Source organism: Polypterus senegalus, chromosome 11 (assembly GCF_016835505.1).
Source record: "Polypterus senegalus isolate Bchr_013 chromosome 11, ASM1683550v1, whole genome shotgun sequence".
NCBI lineage: Eukaryota > Metazoa > Chordata > Cladistia > Polypteriformes > Polypteridae > Polypterus > Polypterus senegalus.
In genome coordinates this window covers 114,668,428-114,694,236 of record NC_053164.1, presented here as the reverse complement: position 1 = coordinate 114,694,236, position 25,809 = coordinate 114,668,428, and the positions used below count along the sequence as shown (strand labels likewise).

General features: G+C 36.9%; 1 protein-coding gene across 1 annotated transcript in view; it reads right to left on the bottom strand.

Moving 5' to 3' along the window:
* The window catches only part of LOC120539456 (cystine/glutamate transporter-like), a 39,320-nt gene extending 20,604 nt beyond the window's left edge, over nt 1–18,716 (bottom strand). The window contains exons 1-4 of the mRNA XM_039769530.1: nt 18,568–18,716; nt 16,674–16,799; nt 7,747–7,846; nt 4,543–4,587 (exon numbers count right to left, since the gene is read on the bottom strand). Coding sequence (XP_039625464.1) covers nt 4,543–4,587; nt 7,747–7,846; nt 16,674–16,725 — 197 coding nt within the window. The 5' untranslated portion in view covers nt 16,726–16,799; nt 18,568–18,716. The remainder of the gene's footprint in view (nt 1–4,542; nt 4,588–7,746; nt 7,847–16,673; nt 16,800–18,567) is intronic.
* Between the last annotated feature and the right edge of the window lie 7,093 nt (nt 18,717–25,809).

The window sequence follows — 25,809 nt, the reverse complement described above, 5'->3', positions numbered from 1 at the left end:
ATTTATCTTGGCCATCACTGTAAAGCACATGGGGTAAGCAATATTTAGAAATGTATTTATTTTTGGATGGAGTATTTCTTTAAATATTTGATTAAAAAGCAATTAACCAAGAAATTAGTCAAATTAAACCAAAACACAAAAAACAAATCTATAAAGAGTGCAAAAATTCAAAAAAGAAAAAAATACTCAATTTTCACATCAGAAACAGCCTATCAAATAATGAAATAAATCCGTCAACAAGGACCTGATTTAAACAGCACCAAAATTCACAATCTGTAGCGGGGAAAGAGAAAGCAAAAGTTGAAAAAGACATAAAATGAACACAAAAGGGTCAGAATTCCACAAAAACATCAACCACAATGAGAAGAATACTAACCAGCTAATGCTGCTCTAAAGCCACGCTGAAAAGTGTGCAGCTTTTAAAGTCCCGTGGTGCTGTAAAGCTGTGAAGCACCTGGGGACTGTTGGATAATAAATAGCCTTGACCCACCATGATCAAAAAGAATTAGTGACATAATTGACTGAAAACAGGGGAAATATAATAAAACAAAAAGGTGATTCACAAACATGTAACAATTAAAAAAAAACAATAAAAGGAAAAAAAAGTAGCAAACCAAAATGAAAAAGAAACAAAAAACAAAACAAAGGGTGGAACCATGCCAGCAAGCAACAAACAGAAGAGAACAAGCTAAATGACTTAACAACATCAAAACATTAAGTACCAAATCTGCTCAAACTCTAGAGTAAATTAAATATTTCTCTTATTTATAATTAATCCAAGCTTCAAAGTAATTTCACACTCTTGTACATTGGTCTATATTGGATGCAATGAGAACAAAGTGGGAAACAACCTTGTACTGTCTTGTTGATTGCAGGAAAAAAAATGAATGGACCAGGAGATAAAGATCAAAGTGAAGTTAAAACAGGCAAGGGTCAAAATCAGCAAGACAGTATTCATTAAAACGTGAACTGGGAACACAAACTAAAAATCATAGTAAAAAAAAAACATGCAGAGTTCTTCAATGGAAAAAAGATCACAAAAGAATAGAGCTGCAATAATTTTTCTTTTGTTTGTTAAGAAACTTGAACAAACTCTATGAGATGTTGCACTGCTTACCATCACCCTAACGACATTATAGAAGTTCATCTTCTTGTAACTGCCCCCTAATAACCTATCATCATGCCCTGACAACTGAGAAACAAGATTGCACACCAATAAAGTCAATGCAGCATAAATTAAAATAATAATCAATCATATTTATTATTTCAGAAGCAAAAGTAAAAATATGAATATCTTCATATTCAAAATCTCAGAAAACAATACAAAAAATTATACAACACTAAGACAAAACTGTAACTTAAGAAAAAACAGTCATCTTTAATTTCATGAGAGTGCTGTGTTGTAGTCTGACTATGTTCAGTTTGAACTTAGAGTAAAGCAATCAGAGCTGACTACAGTGGAAAATTGATTGATAAAGATAAATAGATTTAAATTTAAGTAATAGGGTCTGATATTTACTGAGAGAAACAAGAAGTAAAATTGTTTGAAAGTGCTGAAGACAAATTAAAAAACAGTGTTTAAAAATTGTGTATGGTGTGGTGATGTCTGTGTCAGGTATGCATACAGTATCAAATGTGGCTGAGATTGCCAGATAGTTTTGAACCCTGAGTTTTGCAGAGTAGACAGGCCATTGTTAGAATAAATTTAGTGTGAGCCTATGTGGTAACATGCACTTCAGATATTCCTGTTTTATGAGGAGAAGTAACTTTGTGTGCACATTTTAGCTGTTAAAGAAAATAGACAAGACAAACACTTACTTTTAAACTTGTTTAAAGTGTGTGTTTAATGGGGGAATGGGGCTGCTGCTAGTGTGTGGTGCTGTTTTGATGAAACCGTTTTGCAAGGTATGGTGTTTATGAAAACGCGGGGAGTAAGTAAAAACCTGCACAAACTCCTTCTTCGCAGCTGACCACCACTGTGGGAATGGACTGTGGAACTCTTCCAAAAGTAGAGTCGACTTTGACTTACTTTAGGAGATTCTGTAAACTGAGAGCTGTCATCAGTAAAACAGTAACAAACAGCTATATAAAGAAAGGTAAGGGTGAAGTAGTGGCTCTGAGGCCAGGATCTGTGCCGGCAATCGGAAGGTTGCTGGTTCGAATGCCATAAATGCCAGAAGTGACTCTACTCCAATGGCCCCTGAGAAGGGCCCTTTATCTGCAATTGCTCCATCCTGTGTATGGCCTTAATCTGCATCCAGCCCTGTAAGCAGGTCCTCCAATTTACAGGGAAAACACGGGGTTGGTGGCAGGATTGGCACTCCAGCCACTGTAAAAAAATCACACTTTTCCAGTGTGGTGCTAAGGTGTCATCTGTTGCACGGCTGCACTCAGATTTCAATCTGGGTGGTTCGCTCTGTGGTGTATGCGACAACATGCTGTAATCAGCGCATGCTCCCCACCAACCTACAGTAAGGAAAGGTATCAGCATGCATGAGGAGCTCTGCATGCCGCTCTCGGCTCGTGGGAAACCATATGTGAATGCACAAGGGAGTGCTTATTTAAACTGAAGGTTTGCCTGAGTGTATGGCGTGAATGTGCTTGTGTCTGCCTCGATTATATAAACCGGGGTAGACGAGGTCAGTGATTGGCTGGCTGATCTTGAAGCCAATATAAACAGAGTTTCTTAGCAACAGGGCTTGTCAATTGACCACCAGAGCGATTTTTCAAGTATCTTGATGAACTGAGGAAGATTGTCTTTGTTGTTTGTGTGTGAATTTTTCTACTTTATAGTTTCTTTTTTAAATGCATTCTAAATACTATAAATATTCACTGTTTTGTCTTTGTCCTTCCCATTTATTTTTAAATGTGTCCATTGCTGAAGAACAGTGCAAAAAGGCCCTCATTACACATGATTAATTTCTTTGTACAGCAATATTAATAAATTGCAGCATTGTTTTCCTTAACATTTTTGTCTGTGTCTCATCTCTCCCTTTGATCCTATTTGGTTGAAGAACCACAAGATATCTAAAGTGTAGTCTTGCACCACATTCCCACTACTGGGGTATCACAGCTGATACCCTCTGATATGGCAGGATGTGTAGACCTCAAGAGAAGTGTAGTAGATGTATTGTTGAAAATATGCAAGCTGTCTGTTGCAAATTATTCATTGCACTTTTGATGGGAATTTTAAGAGAAAATAAATCCACACCAGAGAACAAATTCTCATACGTGACTGTTCCACAATATTAAACTGCCAGCAAACATAGTAATGCTTTTGGATATACCTTTACCAGGTTTAACTTAGGTTACAAATAAATGCTGCTTAATTCAGTTCTCTTTGGATAGGTGGTTATCCTTTTGAAGTTTCTCACTAGAGGTTTCTGGGGATGTGTATTGAGTTCACACTTTGCACAGATTGTGAACCAACCATTTTAGTCAGTTGAGAAAAAGGATAGCACCATCAGAACATGAAACACACTAAGCTTCTGAGTGTGAGGATGTCTCTTCTTCATAGCAGGGTCATTCCATTTGAGCTCCACAAAATGTTACCCATGTAGCATTAATGACATGTTTTATTACTTGATTTAATAATAATGATCTTTGTTTAGTTATTAATTTCATCACCTTTGTCAAATGTGCACGCCTGTTTTCTAGCAAAAAAGAGGTCGAGGCTTCAGTCATTTTCTCTCTATTGGGTTTTGATTAAATCAGAAGACAGAAAAAACACTGACAGGAAATAAAGAGGTTAATTTTGAAATTATTATTTTTACATATAATAATAATAGCAGTAATAATAATGAAAAAATGAAAGTATAATGTATGAGAAGAGCTTCACATATTAGAGTGATTGAAGTGTCATGTCATGTAAGGGTGCATTCTGCCTGTTGGCATTAATTATATTTTTTGTAGTGTTATCTGTTAATACTAAGGACTGGAACAGGATGTCACATTACAGCCACAACTACAATCAGGGCCTTTCAGTGGCTTTCAGGGTTGGTGTTTCATAGAATGGCATTGAAATCTGGGTGTTGTTAGGATGAAAGGCACAAAGAAGATACTGTCTTGCCTTTGCACACATCAAGTATAATAAAGCATTTCACAACATAATTAACCAAATACATAAATAAATTAACAAAATAAACTAAATGGGGTGATTTAATAAATATAGAACAATCAACAGGAATAAAACAAATGTTAGAAAAAAGAACCAAAAACTGAATAAACAAAATATAAAATCCTAGGGTAATATCCACTGCATACCATAACAGAAAGATTTTACATGAAATCGGTACCCTGTAGGTTTTTAATTTGCCTGATATTCAGTTTTGTCACATGTCATTTTTATGATTGTTATTATCATGCAAGCCATGCTGATCAACTAACATTAGGCATGGTCATTCATTATTGATAAATAGACCACCATTAACTTATTTTTTGTGCTGTCTGAGAAAAAGAGATTTGTTGTGTACTATTACTCATATCCATATTGCAACCTCTTTCTAAGATCAGTTTTGCATATAAGAAACAAAATCTCAATACCTTTTGGAATTGACGACTTCTTCTGTGACATAATTCAAGACCGAACTGTTAAAATAAAGCATAATTATGTTACCATGTAATAGTAAGATCAAAGTTTGCTTTTAGATCTAGGATACATGCCATGTAAGATACTGTGGAGAACGTCTTGCAGGTTTTATGATTACCCAGGGGCAGAATAGGAAGAATGCAACCAGAGCAATGGAATTAAGACACAAACAAGCAATGTGTTATCAGAGACAGTAAAGAAGTTAAAAACCTGGATGTAAAATGAAAAAATAATTGTCAAAATACAAAACTGCAAAACAAAGGTAGCACCAATAATTTCTTGCATTTCAATATCCACTACACTAAAGGGAGATGCAGAAAAATAGAGAAGTTTATGAAACTATAATGGGTTACTATAATGTAACTGAGAATAACATGGTCACAACCAGTCAGTCAGTCAGTCATTGTCCAACCTTGTCAGGGATGCCAGGGGCCATGACCCGGCCGGGACGCCAGGAGGGACCGGAAGAGGGTCAGAGCCCTGCCTGGACCACGTGGGTTTGCCTTCCGGGTTGCTTTGGGGCCACGGGTCGAGGGCATGGAAGCCCTTCCCTGTAGGGGCCCGTGGTCACCGCCAGGAGGCCCCAATGCCTTGGGACTTGTTTCCCCAGCCCTCCCGCCACACCAGGAAGTGCTGGGGGGAAGATTTATGACGGCGCCCGGAGAGCAGCCGGGAGGACAGCCGGCACTTCCGCCACACTTGGGCGTGGCCAGACGATTGCCGGGAACACCTGGGGCTCATCCGGGTCCTCCATAAAAGGGGCCGTCTCCATTCATTCGGGGCTAGAGTCGGGTGGAAGAAGGACGAGGCAAGAGGAGTTGTGGAGGCGGCCCGAGAAGAAGGCATTGTGGCCAGGACTGAGTGACTGTTTTGGGGTTTGTGCACGTGACTGGGTCTTTGTGACCATTATTTGGGGGTCTGAGTGACCAATTAATTGTAAATAATTTGTATAATAAACGTGTGGTGGTTTGATAACAACATGTCCGCCTGTCTGTGCCCGGGTGCCGTTCACAACCTGTAATATACTAACACAGGGTCATGGGGGTCTGCTGGAGCCAAAATCAACCAACACAGGGTGCAAGGCAGGAACAAACCCCAGGCGTGGTCACAACCATGCAAAGCAAAACATCACAGCCATAAGGATAAAAATAATTAACATCCAAAAGCCTTTTACAAGCCTTAAATTTCACGCCGTTTGGCTTGCTCTCTCTCTCAGGGGTGGGGATCGATCTGTTCTTAACTCAATTTTTTTTTGTAAAAACTTGATTGCAGTGTATGGATTGAAATACAATTAATAAAATAAAAAAAAAATTCTGTGAATTTCAACAACTTACTGCTGATATTTGATTCTTCTTCTCCCTTAACTTAGAGCTCAGTGCAGCTGCTAACACTGTTGAAATGCCTAAATAAGCTCATTGCCAATCATAAATGCATGGATTTCAGCTAACTGCCTTAGCTGAACACAAAGTTGAACTCCTTTTGTGAGATCTACATCTCAACTGTATCCCTTCATTCTCTATCACCAGCATTTGAGTTATAACTTAGTGGGATCTTCACAACTACTTAGCTGGATTATAACACTGGCCAATAAAACACCTTTCCCAAGAAACGTCAGTCTGTTGATTTGCTTCTGCAGAATAATGGATATTCCATGTGAATGATTGCCAAGAAACTGGAGATTGCACATAAATTTATCTATTACTTCAAGAGAAAAGGGCAAACTGGAACAAAAAGAATTGGGAGGCCCATATGCACAATTACACAAGAGGACAAGAACATCAGAGTCTGTAGTTTGAGAAATAAAAGCCCTTACAGGTCCTTAGTTGGCTTTTTCCTTACATGCACTCCAAAAACCAGTGTCATGTGCAACAGAGAAAAGATAACTCCACAATGTTGACCATATTATGCTTTTCCATGCACCTTCAGTCCAATGTCGGTGTTCTTTTGCCCAGTTTCTTTGTAACTCTACCTGTAATGCCTCCATCCTGGTGTATGAGTATTTCCAGACTTTTAACTGGTAATATGTGTGTGTGTGTGTCTTGATATATATGTTAATGTTTTATAATATTTTATAATGCATGTAGTAATAAAATGCATCAAAGTTGTCATTTCAACAGATGGTGCATCACAAATATTTGTAGTAGTAAAATGCATCTTTACAAATGTTAGTGATGTGCCTACTATTGACATTACATGTTTGTCATGTGCCATGTTTTGGAATGACAGACACACAGCAACTGGATGAACACACAGAAAGACGCACAGGCACTTATTCTTTAAAGTTGATACTATTGTGGACTGCCATAGTTTTGATAGGAGAAAGATTGCCTTATGGGGAGAGGAGAAAACTGTTTGGCAGTACAAAGGGAAACCCCTGAAATTGTGAAATTATCAACATCCATTGCAGCCTTATCAGCCTCTTTTTTTACCATCATATAATAAAAAAACTGCAGCTGCCTCTCTTGTGCAGAATTCAGAGTAGTGTCTAGATTGCCTTTATGCAGGGATTTTTCTGCCAAGCTAGAAGTTACACTGTTGGTTCTTTTAATTATAGCCATATTCTGAATGTTAAATCAAATAACAACAACAGTAATTTTGGGAGAGTATATGTTGATAAAAGTGAAAAAAGGTGTGTGCCTCCCAGGAACCACACTTTTTCACATTTGTTCACAAACCTAAGATCACTTGAACTTATTTTTTAATTGCAGTGTCCAGGTTAGTAAGAGTCTAACATGGCAGCATCTAATGCAAAACAAGAACATTTTCAGTTTAATCAAGAGATCTAACAAGAACATGTTTGGAATACAAGAAGAATGTGGACTACCAGTAGAAAAGCCACTGAGACACAAGAACAGCATTAAACTTCTCACAAACATTGTAACAACTCATGTAAATTCCTGGATTTAAAATGTATTACCATTTTTCATACTACTTATAAAAATTAGGCTGGAACAGTTTTTGGGTTCAACAAATCCTAAATTTTGACTTTTACTGTATTTATTTTTTCTATGAATTGGAAATGTGTTTCATCTTTAGTTTGATCTAAGCATCAAATTAATTAAGAAAATGGGTCAAGAAAAAATTTAGCAGCATGGATTATGCAGGAAAAAGAAACAGAGAAAAAGAGTGAAAAAAAGAAAGTGTAAAAAGACACCTACGATCCTGCATAGGCATATAATCCTGCATAAAAAGCCAATGGCAGCCTGTCCAGTGTCAAGGAACTGGTGTCAAAAGCACCGTGAAAATTTTCTGTTTGCCCTGCAAAGATAAAAATGCAGACATGATTAAATATTCTAGCAACAGACTGGAAGGTGGAGAGATCAGTGAAATAACATTTTTGCATACATACATGTATTTTTTTATCCTTTTCATATGGAGGCTGAACAATTGTTATTACATGATTACTTAAAGCACACTTTTATCTAAAGCAGAGAAATATCTCAGGAGTTTAAGACATGGTGACTTAATAGGGGAGGCAAATGGGGAAATGTTTTGGGTTCTTACAGTAGAGGCCATATGAGCATTGACCCAGAACTTGAACTTTCCTACAAAACAATCTACTAACCAGCAGCATAACGAAGCAAAGCTTTTAGCATTGGGTACCCTGGGCACAGAGTTCTTATAAACATTGATGAGGGCAAAAAAATCATACGCTACAAGTCAAGTCAAGTTGGGGAGCATGCACTGGTACAGTATGTTGCTGCACCCAATACACAATGAAACAACTCAGGATCCCGGTTGGCAATCGCCCAGGCAGACACGCAGTCCAGTCCCACCCTCTTTAAATGACCCTCTATCTGCTGCTGCCAGGTGTTACGTGGGCGTCCCCTTGGCCTGGTCCAGCCACTCGGGTCCCCAACAATGAAGATCTTACGAGCTGGATCACCCTTGGGGAAACGCACCACATGGCCGTAATGCCATAACTGACACTCCCTCACAATGCAGGTAATGTGCCTCGTTTGGGACTCCATGGGCAACCGCTCATTCGCCACAAAGTCAAACCAACGGTACCCAAGGATTTTCTGGAGAGACACAGTACCAAAGGAGTCCAGTCTTCATCTCAGGTCACTGGATAGAGTCCATGTATCGCAATACAATACAATACAATATGATTAAAAAAAAGTTTGTTTTATCTTATTTAAAAGTCTATCATTGACAACATGTATTGCGTGAGTTCAGACACTGATCAGTAGTATTGAAAGATTCAGCAACAGAGGACCGCAGCAATTCATATGTTTAACACTAGAAATACCAGAGCCTACGAAAAAACTCGTAGATCCGTCACACCTTAAATCGCTTCTTAAATCCGTTCGCACCTATTCGCCAGCGTCTTTTGTCCTCTAAATGTGCCAATAAAGACAATCTGCAAGCAGCAGGCTATTCCATCCCCCCATCGACTTAGAATGTGCACAAACTTCTCCCAGCTCATGCCTTGTTTGATTATCTGGGAGTGAAGTGGAGTTTTAGAGTGGAAATAATTGTTATTTGGAACACACGCATTTCATGTGTGTTCTGTTTCTACAGTAAACTGTCTCACACAATTCCGTTTTGAGAATTGAAATGCTCTTATTCTTACTATCTTAGAATAAAAACATACATTTGATTTCATGCAGGTGGCCAGTTGCTGTGTGCTACAACATGCCGGCGGTGATCAACGCACATTTTAAAAAAAGAAAGAGACAAATATATGTGATATGTTGAAGAAATCATTTTAAGACACTATTAACATTTATTTATTTACTTACTTTCTACAGCTTAAAGTCACAAGTAGTGTACAGAGGGCATGCTCAAAAAATACATGTAATGCCACGAAAAATGCCTGCTGACACTTTAGTACACAAGCAATGGTACGAGAAAGCAGTTAGACTTTTTTATGGGGCACATACACCGTCCAGATCTAAACACTAGCGTGTAAAGTCACTTGTGTTCTAGATCGGAGCATTACTTTTGAATGTTATTTACCTATTTACCTTTATTTATTTACTTACTTCCTACAGCGTAAAGTCACAAATAAAATGCAGAGCTTCCTATATATATATATAAAGTACAGTGATGGCAAAAGTGCGATGTAAATTTTTGCTCCTATGTAGAAGGGTCATCATGATCTGAGTTTACCTCTGTTATAGCGCGTCTATGTGAAAACAGCAGTCTCAAATGCGGGGGGGCGTTTGGGCTCATGAATGTGAGATAATAAATCTAATAAAAAAAAAAAAAAAACTAACCTTTACAAGTATCATAAATTACACCTGTTGTTACAGACTGAAATCAAATGTATGTTTTTATTCTAAAATAGTAAGAATAAGAGCAGTTCACTTCTCAAACCGGAGTCGTGCAGGATTGAACTCGTGACCTTTAGATTCCCAATTAGCAGCTGATACTGCTGTGCCACAGTAAATATGTGTCGACGTAGCATGCTAAGACGACTTTCATTTCTGCAGTTATAGTTTTGAAAAAAGCACACTTGTTCTGTTATATTTGTACCTTTTGTGAAAGTGTTTCTTTGATATTTGGACTTCAGGCTTCATACATTATATAGTTTATGCTTACATTTTGTCATTTACTACTAGAATGTGAAAACGTTTCTGTTTTTAAAATGTGTTTACACAGATTACTGTACAAATGGAACACACATGAAATGCGTGTGTTCCAAATAACAATCTATTATTTTCACTCAAAAACTCCACTTCAATCGCAGATAATCAATCAAGACATGAGCTGGGAGAAGTTCGTGCACATTCTAAGTCGGTGGGGGAATGGAATAGCCTGCTGCTTGCAGCTTGTATTTATCGGCACATTTAGAGGCCAAAAGACGTTGGCGGATAGGTGCGAACGGATTTAAGAAGCGATTTAAGGTGGGACGGATCTACAAGTTTTTTCGTAGGCTCTGGTAATTCTAGTGTTAAGAGAAGTATTAAAAAAACAAACATATTTGATCCGGTCTATCATATGAGAGAAGGTAGAGAAGTTTTTTTTCAGTTTATAGAGAACTAGCAAAATACCCGCGCTTCGCAGCGGAGAAGTAGTGTGTTAAAGAAGCAATGAAAAAGAAAAGCAAACATTTTGAAAATAACGTAACATGATTGTCAATGTAATTGTTTTGTCACTGTTGTGAGTGATGAGTGTTGTTGTCATATATATATATATATATATATATATATTTACACACACACAAACATATATATATACATATCTATACATATACACAAATATATATACACACACACATATATACACACAAATACATATATATATATACATGCACACACACATATATAAACATATATATACATATACATACATATCTACATATATACACACACAGCTATTTCAGATCAGTGCAATACGCTGCTTGTTAAAATGGATAACTCCGCTCTTACGTGCAAGTCTGCGTGGATATTATGAACTATCGTATTTGTTCAAGTTCTATTTAAATTTTAAATAGAAGGAATTTTTATTTAGTCGACAGAAATATCTTTGGTAGGAATGGTAAAACAGACAGGAATATTATTCCTGAATAAATCAACTCAAACCTTAAACAACTTATAATATTTTGCTCTCCATAAAAATATATCCTGTCTAAATTATACAAGTTAGAAATAAAGTAAACATTAAAAGAACAAACATTCAAATTTCTTTACTCTTATGTAATTTTATATAAAAATAAACTTAGATTTTAAATATCCCAAAAGATTTTGCTCTCCATAAAAATATATCCTGTCAAAATTATACAAATTCAAATATGAACATGCTGCATAACAAAACCTGGAAATATAAATAAAATGTGTTCCTTTCAGCAATAACAAATCAAATCATTCAGTTGTCTTTGCTCATATGTCATTTTAGAGCTGGACGCCTGGCATCTTTTTGGCACAGGTTCGTTTATGTTTGGTGTGAGGTTCTCACGTATATGACCGCCAGCCACATGCCCGCATGCCCCTTCTCCAGGCCTTGGCACAGGCCTGCGGAGACATTGAGGTAAGGTCAATCCATGGATGGATTCTGCACACAAGGGGATATTTTCCCCGATGCTTAGCGAGAGAAGACATTGCTTGTGATGTTGATGCGATCCTGTGGCCAGACCCCAACAGATGGCAGGATCCATAAGCCCACTTACGCACAATTATGTTTTTCTGTGTTTACAGTAGTGTATTGTTTGTTTTATTTTTGCTTTAACTGAATTTACTGTACTGTAAAGTACACAACTGTAATGTACAGTATTTAGTATTTCTTTTTTTGGGTGTTGTGAAAACGTGCCTTCTGTGGAACTGAATAAAAACAGTGCAAACAAAAGCCTGCAGTGTTTTATATAAATTAGACTAGTGTGTTGCTGCTGATTTGAAAGTGTATTCATATGATGCAAGTGGGTATCATTATGTCATTAGAATGACATTTTGACAACAACAATAACAACAACATTTATTTCTATAGCACATTTTCATACAAACAGTAGTTCAAAGTGCTTTACATAATGAAGAATAGAAAAATAAGACACAGTAAGAAAAGAAAATAAGTCAACATTAATTAACATAGAATAAGAGTAAGGTCCAATGGCCAGAGGACAAAGGATTGTTAGGTTTTGATAGCAGAGTTTCAATGTAGATGTGAATGGTTTATTTCCCAGTGTTGTTTCTTATTTACTTGTGTGTTGACATGAAGAGCCAAGTTTTGCAGAACGTGTTCAAGCAACGGGCAAAAACTGTAATACATTTTATTTATATAGCACATTTTCCATGCACAATGCGATTATAGTATAAAATCATAAATATGGTACTGGCAAGTAAGGTCTTCAGACTCTGGGAAATTCAAACACACATCATGGAAGACAATTCCATATTCAACATTACCGGGAGTGTTTCCATATAAACTACTGATCATATTCAAAATAAAGGTAGAGAGAGAATGAAGCAAATATATAGTGTGCCATTTAGGAGAAATGCTGATCGTGTGAAAGATTTGCGGCATGCCTATTGACAAGTGAATATTCCATTCAATGTGTATGTTCAACTTGTTGTATATGTGCTGTTCCACAGTGACATGTTTTTATCTCCTTTCAGAGAATCCAGGAACTTGATGCCAGTGCTGAGCCAGTAGAATATATTTATGTTGACGAGGCTGAATTCAATGTGACAAAAAGGTATCATTCCTCAACCCTACTGAAGAATATTTCTCAAGTTGGAGATGGAAGATATATGACCAAATCCCTTATGAATAAGCTTGTCTTCTTTAAAGCCACACGGGCATTCTGTGATGACATCACACCTAAGGCTTGTTAAGGATGGATCCTCCACTCCAAGCATTACTATCCCCACTGTTTGGCCAGGGAACACATCTAGTGTGATGTAAATGAAAACTGTTGGTCGAACTCTAATGATCGCCAGGATAACGGCTGAGTTCTGGTTGCAGTGTGCTCTGGATTTTGTTTTTCAAAAGAATATCCAAGTACGATTATCATTATTTTTTTTTTCTCAAAACTCATTTTATGTGGTGTGAGCAAAGGCATTTTTCTTCCAGTAAAAGATTAATTTATGGCGACGCTTTGCAAAATAAAACTTATCTGTACTTAAATGACATGACTTATCTTTTTCTTGCGGCTCTCATTATTTTGTGCAACGTATTTCTATTTGAAGCAAAAGTTTTCTTCATTGGTGCACAGTGTGTATGAAGTGCTTATTGGGGTTTACAATTTTGCTATGTTAGTGTGTGATTTTGGAATTTTCACTTTTGGCCACAGTGTGTAGTGTTTTTCACTGTTAGGAATGTCTTTCCTTGTGTTTTGGGACTGTTTCTTATTAGTTTGTGCTTTGTGTATATAGTTTTTATAAATTGTAGAACATGTCTGGAATACGAGAAGAATGTGGACAACCAGTAGAAAAGCCACCGAGACACAAGGACAGCATTAAACTTCTCACAAACATTGTAACAACTCATGTAAATTCCTGGATTTAAAATATATTACCATTTTTCATACTACAGTACTTATAAAAATTAGGCTGCAACAGTTTTTGGGTTCACCAAATCCTGAATTTTGACTTTTACTCTATTTATTTTTTCTATGAATTGGAAATGTGTTTCATCTTTAGTTTAGTTCTATTATGCATCAAATTAATTAAGAAAATGGGACAAGAAAAAATGTAGCAGCATGAATTATGCAGGAAAAAGTAACAGAGAGAGAGAGAGTGAGAAAAGAAAGTGTAAAAAGACACCTACGATCCTGCATAGGCATATAATCCTGCATAAAAAGCCAATGGCAGCCTGTCCAGTGTCAAGGAACTGGTGTCAAAAGCACCGTGAAAATTTTCGGTTTGCCCTGCAATGATAAAAATGCAGACATGAGTAAATATTCTAGCAACAGACTGGAAGGTGGAGAGATCAGTGAAATAACATAGTTGCATACATACATGTATATTTTATCCTTTTCATATGGAGGCTGAACAATTGTTATTACATGATTACTTAAAGCACACATTTTTCTAAAGCTGAGAAATCTCTTAGGAATTTAGGACATGGTGACTTAATAGGGGAGGCAAATGGGGAAATGTTTTGGGTTCTTACAGTAGAGGCCATATGGGCATTGACCCAGAACTCAAACTTTCCTATAAAACAGTCCACTAACCAGCAGCATAACGAAGCAAAGCTTTTAGCATTGGGATCCATGGGCACAGAGTTCTTATAAACATTGATGAGGGCAAAAAAAAAATATACGCTACAAGACAAGTCAAGTTGGGGAGAATGCACTGGTACAGTGCATTGCCGCACCCACTACACGACAAAACAACTCACGATCCCGGTTGGCAACCCTCCAAGCAGGCAGACACACAGTTCAGTCCCACCCTCCGGAAATGACCCTCTATCTGCTGCAGCCTGGTGTTACGTGGGCGTCCTCTTGGCCTGGGCCAGCCACTCGGGTCCCCAACAATGAGGATCTTACAAGCTGGATCACCCTCAGGGAAAAACACCACATGGCCGTAATGCCATAACTGACGCTTACTCACAATGCAGGTAATGTGCCTCATTGGGGACTCCATGAGCAACTGCTTATTCGACACAGAGTCAAACCAATGGTACTCAAGGATTTTCCGGAGAGACACACAGGAGTCCAGTCTTCATCTCAGGTCAATGGATAGCGTCCATGTCTCGCAATACACTACAATAATTAAAAATAATTCTGTTTTGTTTCATTTAAAAGTCTATCATTGACAACATGTATTGCGTGAGTTCAGACACTGATCATTAGTATTGAAAGATTCAGCAACAGAGGACCGCAGAAATTCTTATATTTAAGAGAAGCATTAAAAACACAAACATATTTGATCCGGTCTATCATATGAGAGAAGGTAGAGGAGTTTTTTTTTTCAGTTTATAGAGAATTATGCCATTTTTAATAGCAACAAGATCAAAATAAATTCTTTGTTTGAAACTTCAACTCTAGCAGTGTTGGATATGGAAGCTTATTCCCACCTCTAATAAAAATATATTGTGTTATTTCACAAAAGTAATGTATTATTTCACAGTAATTACTGTGTTATTTTGCAAGAGGTATTACCTGGAGTGGTTGGTATCATCGTTCATGTATATGTGTTCTCCGGATGTTCTATGATGGCCAGATTAAGGATGTGCATAATGTGCAATAAACTGACAACAACTGAACAGACATTGAAGGATGTCCAAAGCATGTGCATGCATGAGGATACAGACCACTGTAGGCAATATCCTTTGCATAATAATGTCTGTGTTGTTTTTTTTTTTGAGTGGTGTTAAGAAGCTTTTGTAGTAGGACACTAAGACAAAGCAAGCAGCGTTAAACGATCAATATAACAACATGACTCTAACTCCAGTCTTTGACTACATTGCCATTGTTAAAGACTGGTTTAATTCAAAGTATGCTGATGTGGACAGCAAATAGGAATTACGGATATTTATTTAAAGATGATTGTTAGGTTTTGATGCCAAGTTAAACTGGTCCTTAAGACATTTCAACAACGTTTCACATTTTACAATTAAGAATTGTTTATTGTATTTCTTACTACAAGCCTTGACCTACAGTATCACTCTTTGATTTCATCTTGAGGGAAAAAAGGAATATATGATCCAAAGGATATTTGGACTGATAACCATGGCATGTGAACTGGATATTTGCTTTATTGGTGGGGCTACAGCCCTGAAGACCATTTTTGGGTTCATGAAGATCACGTTCATGCTCCCCTTTTAGTAAATTTCATAGATGGAAATTAGGCATGGCATGATCTGGCTTATGATTTAAATGTTTTTCAACTGCTCTTTGGTCTCTAAATATTATTTCAATATTGTTTTTAGGGATTCTGAGGCCAGCACATCTAGTGGTAATATTAAATTGTGTTTCTAGGTGTTTTTGATGAATCACCTTCTCCCATAGCACTTTCTTATTTTCCTTTTGGTTGCATAATTTTTGTTGATGGTTGCTGTGCCATTACTTGGTTGAACAACTGGAAATGTGTGACGTGTTATATCACTACAATGACAATTTAAAGATCTTTATTGACCAAGCTTGGATTTAAAAGAAAAAGACAGTGTTATTCTGATATTTAGTTCTGAGTTTTCTGGTTACATTTTTTTTCTGACTCTAAAGTACTATTTTCTCCTAACATTTTGTCTCTGGTTACATGTAGCTACTTCACTCCATATTTTGACAATGGTTCTGGATACATCTCTTGGGCTTTGTTTACTAAAATGCTTTATTCTTGGTTATGCCTTGATATTTGATACATCCATATATCATCTGATTCCATTTTCTCTCCAAGTCTATGGCCAAGGTTGGACTGCATACATGTTCTGACTATCTGCTTGTTCATTTTCCAATAAAAATGTATTTAGTACAGCTAACTACACCTTCTCATTCTCCCTTCCTTAGTACATATGGCAGCGCTCACAGCAAGCAAGCTAAGCTCTTAGTCAAAGCCTCTGCCAAGACAATTCTCATGGAAGCTTATGGAGTCATTTGGAGTCACACATTTGTGAATCTTGGCATGGACAGTCAATGCTTGCTGCCAGCTATGCAAAAACTTTATATCACAGGAGCTAAAAACAGCAAAGAACATGTTTATTTTACCTGAGGCAAGCTTGATCATTCCTGGCACGATAATTAAAACCAAGGCCCCCATCTTCACAGTGGTAAGTACTATCTGTAATCGTGTGGTGCAGGTGACACTCCAGCAATTCACAGCCACAGCAAATGCTAGGTAAAAATGAAGAAAGGAAGAAATGATTAAGTAAATGTGAGAAATAAAATGGCAGGGGCAAAGATCCTATATCCAACAGGTGGTAATGAATTTGACTATGTCTTGTCTTCTAGTGGTTACTCATTAAAACACTTTCTCTCACCATCAAGCTACTACAGAAGCAAACCAAACATTGACAGGATAGAATGTCAAAACATTCTGAATTCTTTTTCTCTGTGTTTTTCCATCAGAATGTTGATATTGTGTGGATTTATTTCTTGCAGTTTGGGGTAATGTCAGTGAATCTCCATTTTGAATTTAATTTTGCCTCAGGTGTGCGATCATTTTCTCTATTATTTTCGTGGGCAACAAATACAGTTCTTAGTTACCTAATCTTTTGTCAATCATGTTGGCGTGATGGGTGACATAAAGGATGTCACTATGTACTCACTTTAAGAAATTAATACTGCTGGGCACCACAAAACTAAAAAAGTTTGAAAAGGTGCACATGGCTTAACATTTTGTTGCATACACTGATTAAGTTACCTGATATGAAAGCTGGAACATTTTAAAATGTTTTTACTTGCTTCAACCAATAATCAGTTAAGAGGTTTTTATTTACTAAATATTTTTGTAACAATGAGACTTATTCAAAAATGACAGTGATAAGAGAATGTAATTATATGTGTTACTAGACTACGATAAATATGTGCATTTTAACAGTACTTTGTAATGCCATGTAGTTAAAAATATAGTCTAAATAAGCTTATGGTGGCTTGATAGTTTTGAGGCACAGCAGATACCAGTTTAATTATGAAAAAAACTGCATTGATTGATGTATGTTAGTGTTACAGGGCCATTGACTAACTGTAATTTTCTTAAACATTTATAACGTATACCCAATAGAATTGTACCCAATAATTATCAAAAAAAAAAAACTTGGTTGATAACATTGTTCTTTCAAAATAATAATATACAGATAACATTAGTTCAGTCAATTCAGTCTTATTTTTATATAACTGCTTTCATCTTCCATTAATTTCAGGAGAAGTGATGTTTTTGTGTGTGTGTACTTTAATGGATAACTTATCTAATACAGTAGAAGAAGGGTGCTACTGCAAAGAGCCAATATTCTTTTAAATTATATAATTTATCTACATAAAAAGGTAACTAATGAGATGCTTAGGTTTGCCAATGACACTAAACTACTGGTATGTGAAATGTACAGTAAGATACCCGAGAGTCAACAAAATCTTCTCAGAAGGATCTGGACAAATTTCAGATTTGGAGAGATTTACTCAGATGAAATTTAATATAAATAAATGTAAAGTGTTGCAAGTAGGAAGCAAAAATGTTGGAGCAAATTACTACATATTATAAGAAGGATTTTAGAGTTGTTGTTCACTTGTCATTGTCCACATCTACATGGTGTGCAAAAGCTATTAAGAAGGTCATTAAGGTGTTAGGTTAAGAGCATGATGGGTCGAATACTAATGAGTTGTCTTCTGAGACCTACTGTGGACAAGGACAGAGATCTGACTCTGATGTAGTACTTTTTCAGGACTAACAGCTCTCTGGAGCAACTATAACCACAAAGACTGCTTTAATAATTTTCTTACATTTCTGTTGAGTTCAGGGCAATAAATGAAGTGTGCAAATAGAGCACAAACTCCTTCTCTTTTGTCATTTGTGTTTTTACAACATAATTGTACATAAAAATAATAAGATATTATAACAGATATTTTTTAGTATTAATTTTTTATAAAGATGCAAATGACTACTTACAGACTCCAATTATGCTGACAATTTTAACAAGTAATTTGGGTGCTGAGCAGGGGCTGTAGAAAGGTTCAACAATGTACCGGCCAAATGCCAAAGCCACCACGGATGTGGAAGCAGGCCTAGATTGTTCAAAGGACAACAAATGATTTAATGTTAGGAAGGAAGACAATGCAGCTTTTCTTCTAAATCTCTTTTCTTAATTCCTCTTCTTTGCACAGTAACTATTCATAAAGTGTTCAAAGTTCATACAGCAACTGGGAGATAAGAAACAAAACTGCTGCATTATTACACAAAGTGACTGCATTCCCCTTAGACTAACAAGCTGCAATGCATTTATTTACAGTAGCTAAATCCCAGACTGCTACAGAAGTAACATTGTTCTCATTAGAAATATGTGATTGACACTTTATATTAAAGAATTCAGCACTATTTTGATGCAGGACTGATTTCACAATATTCAAGCAGAAAGAGACCCAGTGCTTTATGGATCTATGTAAATGTAAATGAGCAACGGTGTAAAAGGGGAATACAACTACAGTATTTCATTCAGACATTAGAATTCTGGCAGTTGGAATTAATCCACGTTATTTGCCCAGGGAAATGAGTTATTTCATGTTTATGTTCCTCCTACTGCAAACAGAGACTCAGCAATGGAAATGATTTTGTCACCAACACTTTAATGATGAGAGAATAAAAAAAAAAGATAACCTTTGAAAGTATCATAAATTACACCGGCTGTTACAGACTGGAATCAAATGTATGTTTTTATTCTAAAATAGTAAGAATACGTGTAGCTCACTTCTTAAAACAGACTTGTCTGGGATCAAACCCGTAAAGTTTAAATTACCAGTCAAGAACTGATAACATTGCACCAGCGAAGCGCTCCTAGCAAATGCGTGTCAATATTGCACTCTAACACGGGTTGTTTTTCTGCAGTTATATTTTTGAATAAAAGCACATTTGTTCTGTTATATTTGTAACTTTTGTGAAAGTGTTTCTTTGATATTTGGACTTCAGGCTTCACACATTATATGCTTCATGTCTACATTTTGTCAATTATGACTAAAACATGAAAAACATTTCTTTTTTAATGATGTGTGCACATAGATATATGTAGACATGGAACACAAATGAAATTCAAGTGTTCCAAATAACGATATAATATTTATAAAAGGTGTCATTTTGCTTGACTTCTCACTCTATACAACTCCAAGCAGCTGACACGCAGGTAAACAGACTTGAGCAGAGAAAACTGTGCGCCTGTGGGGGATGTGATAGTAGACTGTTTGCTGCTTATCCACACATTTAGAGGACAAAAGACACTGACGGAGAGGTGCGAAGTGTTTTAAGGTGGGACGGATCTACAATTGTTTTCGTTGGCTCTGGTAATTCTAGTTTTAATTGTATTTACATACAATCCTATGGGGGAAATTACTATGGGTCACGACCAAATCGGGTTACGACCAGAGTTTTGGAATGAATTACGGTCGTGACCCAAGGTTCCACTGTATTTCAAAGACAATTCTGAAGAATGACTGAGAGGTTCAAAGTATCTGTTCCAGTGAGCATTATAATTTTTTTTTATAGATGAGATTCTAATGGTGAAAAACTCTTTATCGTTGAGTAATAGTTACAGAACAAATTACAAGTGTTCTGTTTTGCTTTGTAGTATATGTCAGCATATATCCACATGAAAAAAAATATGTCTGAGGAATCCTCACAAGCAATCTTCTAAAAGAAAAAATACAAGGTGTGATTACACCAAATTACAAATTTTATTTTACTAATCACTTTGCCAATGTCAACAATCACTCACACTAGTTTTCTCATGTACAGTAAAAATACAACATAAAGAGCTCGTTTTCTAAATGTTAATGAGAGTACGGAGTATTATTTATTCATTTCGTACCCCAGATATAAATCAGGTGGTAAGCATCGATCATTCCTCTCCATAGATGGAGTACCAGCACCCTTTCTCCACAGATACAATCTAATCCTTTGTGTTGATGAAGATATCAGTTTATTGGTCTTTCTTGAAATTAGAACTTGCCAAATCTTAATCATTAGGAATAAACAATAAAGAATATATTATCTTCATGCTCAACTCACAAAAAACTTACCGAATAAGAATAAATTGTGCCCAGAGACGAAGAAATGCTGGCATGGGTCCCAAGGTTTCCAGAATATAAATGTAATGTGCACCAGACTTCTTAATGCATGTGCCTAACTCAGCAAAGCAGAGCGCTCCTAGAAACCAAGCATAGGACATAACTGTAAATGAAAGGTAAAAATATTCACAAATATAAAACAAACTAATAGGTCATGTTGTTGAAGCACATACGCTAATCATTTTCAAAAAAGAAATTGCTGTATCATTTTGGGGCATATAAACTATTAACCAAGCAAATGTGCTTTATTGACTGGTTTCTTCTAATTTTCTCTGTCAATTATATTAACATTTTTTACATTGTAATGTTTTTACATTTGTGACAACATTTAACAAAAAATCAATACCAAAGCCCCCACAATACTTAAATGGGTGATTAGCAGGTTAGTAAAACAGATGGGTTAATAATGGCCAATATCTGTCTTCTGAGATTCTAGAATAAAAAAAATACAATATAATTTTACTGCAAAAATCTAATTATTTTAAAGGATTCATGATTTTATTACTTCTTGGAATTTTCAACAGTGGTTTATTTTAAATGATCTAAATATGGCAATTTTTACAATCATCTTTTAAACTAAACAAAATATTATCAATTGTTTACTCTTGAGAGATGAGTCATGAAACAGCAGGTAGCAGAACTTGCCAAAACTATAAATTGTCTTGTGACAATAATAGACTCAAACTAACTTTTGTGAGAACACAGAAGCACTTTGCACCAGTGTGGCTTCTGTCTTATGAGCTATTTTTGATGTTATTTATGAGATGTTTCTATAGTAGATGTATTGAGTCAATTTTATGTAGAGCATGGCTTGTAAATCTTAAATTATTAATAAAAATACAATGAATAAAATTGTGAAAGAATAAATATGGAAAAGCAGAGTGTATGCAGAAAAACACAAATCCACCACACTCAGAATACAAGCATTAGCCAATCTGGTCAAAATCTCAGATTACAACAATAAAAATTTAACTAGTTCAAATATTCCTTTACTCCTAAAGCTGGAATATAGAGTACCTTATTATAAGATTTATTTTAATTGACAGCTACAAGCATAGATTGATTTTTTATATAATAAACATTCCTGAAAATGCTCTTGAGAGTATTTAAGTTTGATTAATTTAAACTGTACTCAGAACAGTGTGATATGATATCATACAGGTCACCAAAAACAACAACTTATGAAGTCAGTACTTTCCTTCCTACTGCAGTCACTCTGCTGTTTTAGAACATTTTATTCATTCTGTCTTCCAAATCTACCCAGCTACTTCCATCTGGCCTAAATTTGATTTACTTACAAAAGCCTATAGAGTACAAGCATACATAAGTACATCTGTAAATGCTGTCATTTCCTGATATGTACTGTGGAGGACTGCCGGCTTCCCATGCCGGTCCGCATCCCCAGGCCGTCAGGAGGAGCTCTCCCGACAGGTGGATCGTGCCCCGAGGTCCAGCAGGGCCTTATGGACTTTGTAGTGTTTATACACAGCCTTGCTGGATACCTTGGGGACCACCAGGAGTCGCTGTTGGGGGGCTTATGTGCCCTGTGATGCCGTATGACCCGAGAGTACGTCACGGTCACATGACGGGAAGAAATGTCGTGCTCCCGGGTTGAATAAAAGGACTGATTGCCCTGACCCGGAAGGAATTAGGAACTATGGACTGATGGGACAGAAACACCTCCGGGTCAGGGGCTATAAAAGGACGGTGCCTCAGTCCACACACTGAGCTGAGCTGGGAGGTAGAGGAGCAAGTGTCTGGGCGAGGAGGAGTGTTTATTGTGTTGGAGTTTGTTTAAAGTAGTTTATGAGTAGTGTGGAAGGTGCTTTGTGCACGGTGAAAAACAATAAAAGGGTTTGGAGTCATCCCTGAGGGTTCAAGGGAGCACTAGCGCCCCCTACTGCCACAGTACTTAAAGTAAGACGGTCAAAGTTAACTTACGTGATTCATTTTCAAAGGTAGAGCGTTTATTAAATTGAGGACCATGACCCTAGTGAGGTTAACATTAGAGAAAAATTCTATTCCAGTTTTAAAGATTGTATTTAAATTGACTTATTTTTAAATAAACATATAGGTAACTGAAATCTGCTTCAGTTGTTGTTTAAAAGTAGTTGAATATCAATGTAGCTATACACAAGAGCAACAGTCCTCAATCTGTGTACTACACAAACAGCTGTCAGGTGGTATGTAAAGTAACAAAAAAGCAAAAAAATGTGTAAAAAGTGGGACTTAAATTAACACTTGGTTACACAGTGGCCGAACCCAGCTCACCATGCTTAGCCATGTTTCATCACTTGCTCTCCTGTCTTTCCCACCTCTGTTCTCCTCTTCAGTGTCTCTTCCACTGCTCATTTTTACTCCAAGGGAACAACTCACTCTCACCTAAACACCTCTTTGAGCAGATCCATGCTAAGATTGAGACTGTTCCATACCCACATACCAGGACTGAGAGCTGTCTTTTTCACCCATTCCACCGACAAGAGCCTACACAGCGTCTCTCTCTCTCTCTCAGGTCCAGTCCTCCAACGGTATAAGATTTTTAGTTTTGATTAACTTGTTTTACGTAAATTCGTTTTAAACAGTGTTAGAAACTGGCAGACTAAGGCAGAAAAATATGCAATGAGGAACAAAGGTGAATTTTTAACAATTTTTAATACTAAAACACAGTTGCCAATGTTTGGTAACCTCCATCCTTCCTTTATAAATTAAATACAGGAACAGAAAGAAGCTGCACTCTGCTTAAAGTTATCAAAACTGAAATCCAACAAGGACAATAATGACCCTTTAAAACATTGTGGCTTAGTCTTTGCTTTCACTTTTCTCCACAACCCTCCACCACCTTGACCCTCAACCTTTTTCACTGTTGATGAATTTTTTCAGGAAAAGGAACCTGTCATAGGAAGTCAATTCTCATCACTACCTCCAACCAGCCTGCTCCTGAACACACCACAACCTTCTCTTTTTCTCCTCTCTCCACCACTGATGTTTACAATCTCCTCTTTAGTCACCACACTACCTGTCCACCTAAGCCCATCTTCTCACATGTCCTCCAGGATATCTCTCTCTTACTCATTTCTGCAATTACACACGTTATCAAAACCTCACTCTGCACAGGCACTTTTCCTACATTGCTCAAACAGAAAATGTCAAAAGGGTGAGACAGGCTGTAGAGATGACCTCTTCATCTCAGGATACCAATTCTCGATCTATCTTAAGTCTTTTCAAAACACTAGAATGTGCTCTCTTGAACCAAGACTTCTTCCCTCCTTCTATAGAACAGAGTGCTTGATATACTCAGGATATGTCACTCCTCTGGCTTCCTGTATCAGAACATATTAAGTCCAACACCTTTAAGCTTGCCTACAGAGTATTCAATGGGTGTGTACCTAAATATATGATGACTCTTCTGAGGTCCTGTGCTTCTTCTCAACCACACTGATCTGCTGTTGAACGACATCTAATGGTGCAACCTCTGCATGGTATTAAATCTCAGTCCAAACATTTGATGTTTTGCTCCTGGCTGGTGAAACGAGCAGCCCAACTCAATTCTAAATTCTGACTCCCTCAATGTGTTTAAGAAAAATTTGAATAGTCTTTTGTTTGCCAAACATCTGTCTAACTGATAATAGCTGTAAGATTTTATAATCTAGAATTGTAACTCAGTTATTTTTTGTTCTGAGATCTTTGCCTGTGATGATCAATTTTGGAACCTTGTTATGTAACACTTGCTTCCAAGTATTCCCCCAGACTGATGTTTACTCGATTATGTTGACCTCTTTTGTCAGTCACATAGGAAAAAAGCATCTTCTGAGAAAATAAGTGAAAATGTAAGGACACTCTAAAATTAAAATTTTATAGTGATCTAACTTGTAAGAGAACAGGCAGATGGAACTTGTGGTGCATCTACATTTTTGGTGCCCTGAAGCTTAAATTGTTATGGGGGCCCCTTTGCAACCAGCAACAAAAGTCTTCTGGTACCCCACTGGATTAGGGGCCCTGAAGCTTAAACTTCATTAGTTTCATACTAGACCTGCCCCTGTGTGGGACTCCACAGGGTCAGATGAGACTCACTGGGGAAGGACACAGCCATGTACACTGAAGGGAGCTTAAAGGAGGTGCAATGAACATGTCAGACAGTGATCCCCTTGAAGATGTATAGCAGTGTCTCCTGTGGCCAAACAGGGGGAGTTGATTAGTATCCTTTCTTAAAGAGATAATAAACAGTACTTTATAGTACCATTAAACAGATGCTTGTGTCTGTGTGTCATTTCATCCCTCAAAGATCAGACTAATATCAATCATATCATTAATAGGAAGAACTAATAAATTCTGTATAAGGAAATTCACAGATGATATCCTCCACAGGCTGTATAAAGATGCATTCTTAGCTTTTTATACTTTGGCAGTTGGTAGAAGCTGGTGATCAACAACACCCACCAAAAGAACTGTGGGATGGTGAACATGAAGAAAATATTGTCAATAGGTGATTTACAACGATCTGTTTAGCATACTATATATTACAGTAGTATGGAAAACAATGTCATTGATGCGTGACAGAGTGCCTTAGTTTCTACGGCATGAAAATACAATAAATATTCCTCATGATATCACCTCTCCTCTCATTACCAGTTACACATTTACTGACGTGAATGCCTCTTATATAGAAGCGGGGAAAGAAAAGAATGACACAGACATGTGTTAAGTGATTGATTGAAATGTCGAAACTAAAATTGTGGGCACGCCCAAGGATGTAGTCGTTATCAGGGTGTTGAGGGTGAGGGAGGGGACAATAGAGTATACTTCTGTGGCAAAATGTTAGATGCAGTTTCAGTAACCATGAACAACTAGTCAGTGCCTTATCGTGTGTTCAACATTACAAATTCAAATCTGTAACAGAGGAGCAAGGACAATTTTTCGTTAGATCTATTGTGTCAAGCCTACAAAGAATTGCTTCTCATAACCCAGTTTTAAATTGGTTCCATGAGTCTCAACCTATTTGTAGTGTGTAGGATGTGTTTGTTGAACTGATTTAGAACTGTAAGAACATCAGAAAATGTCAAAAGGGTGAGACAGGCTG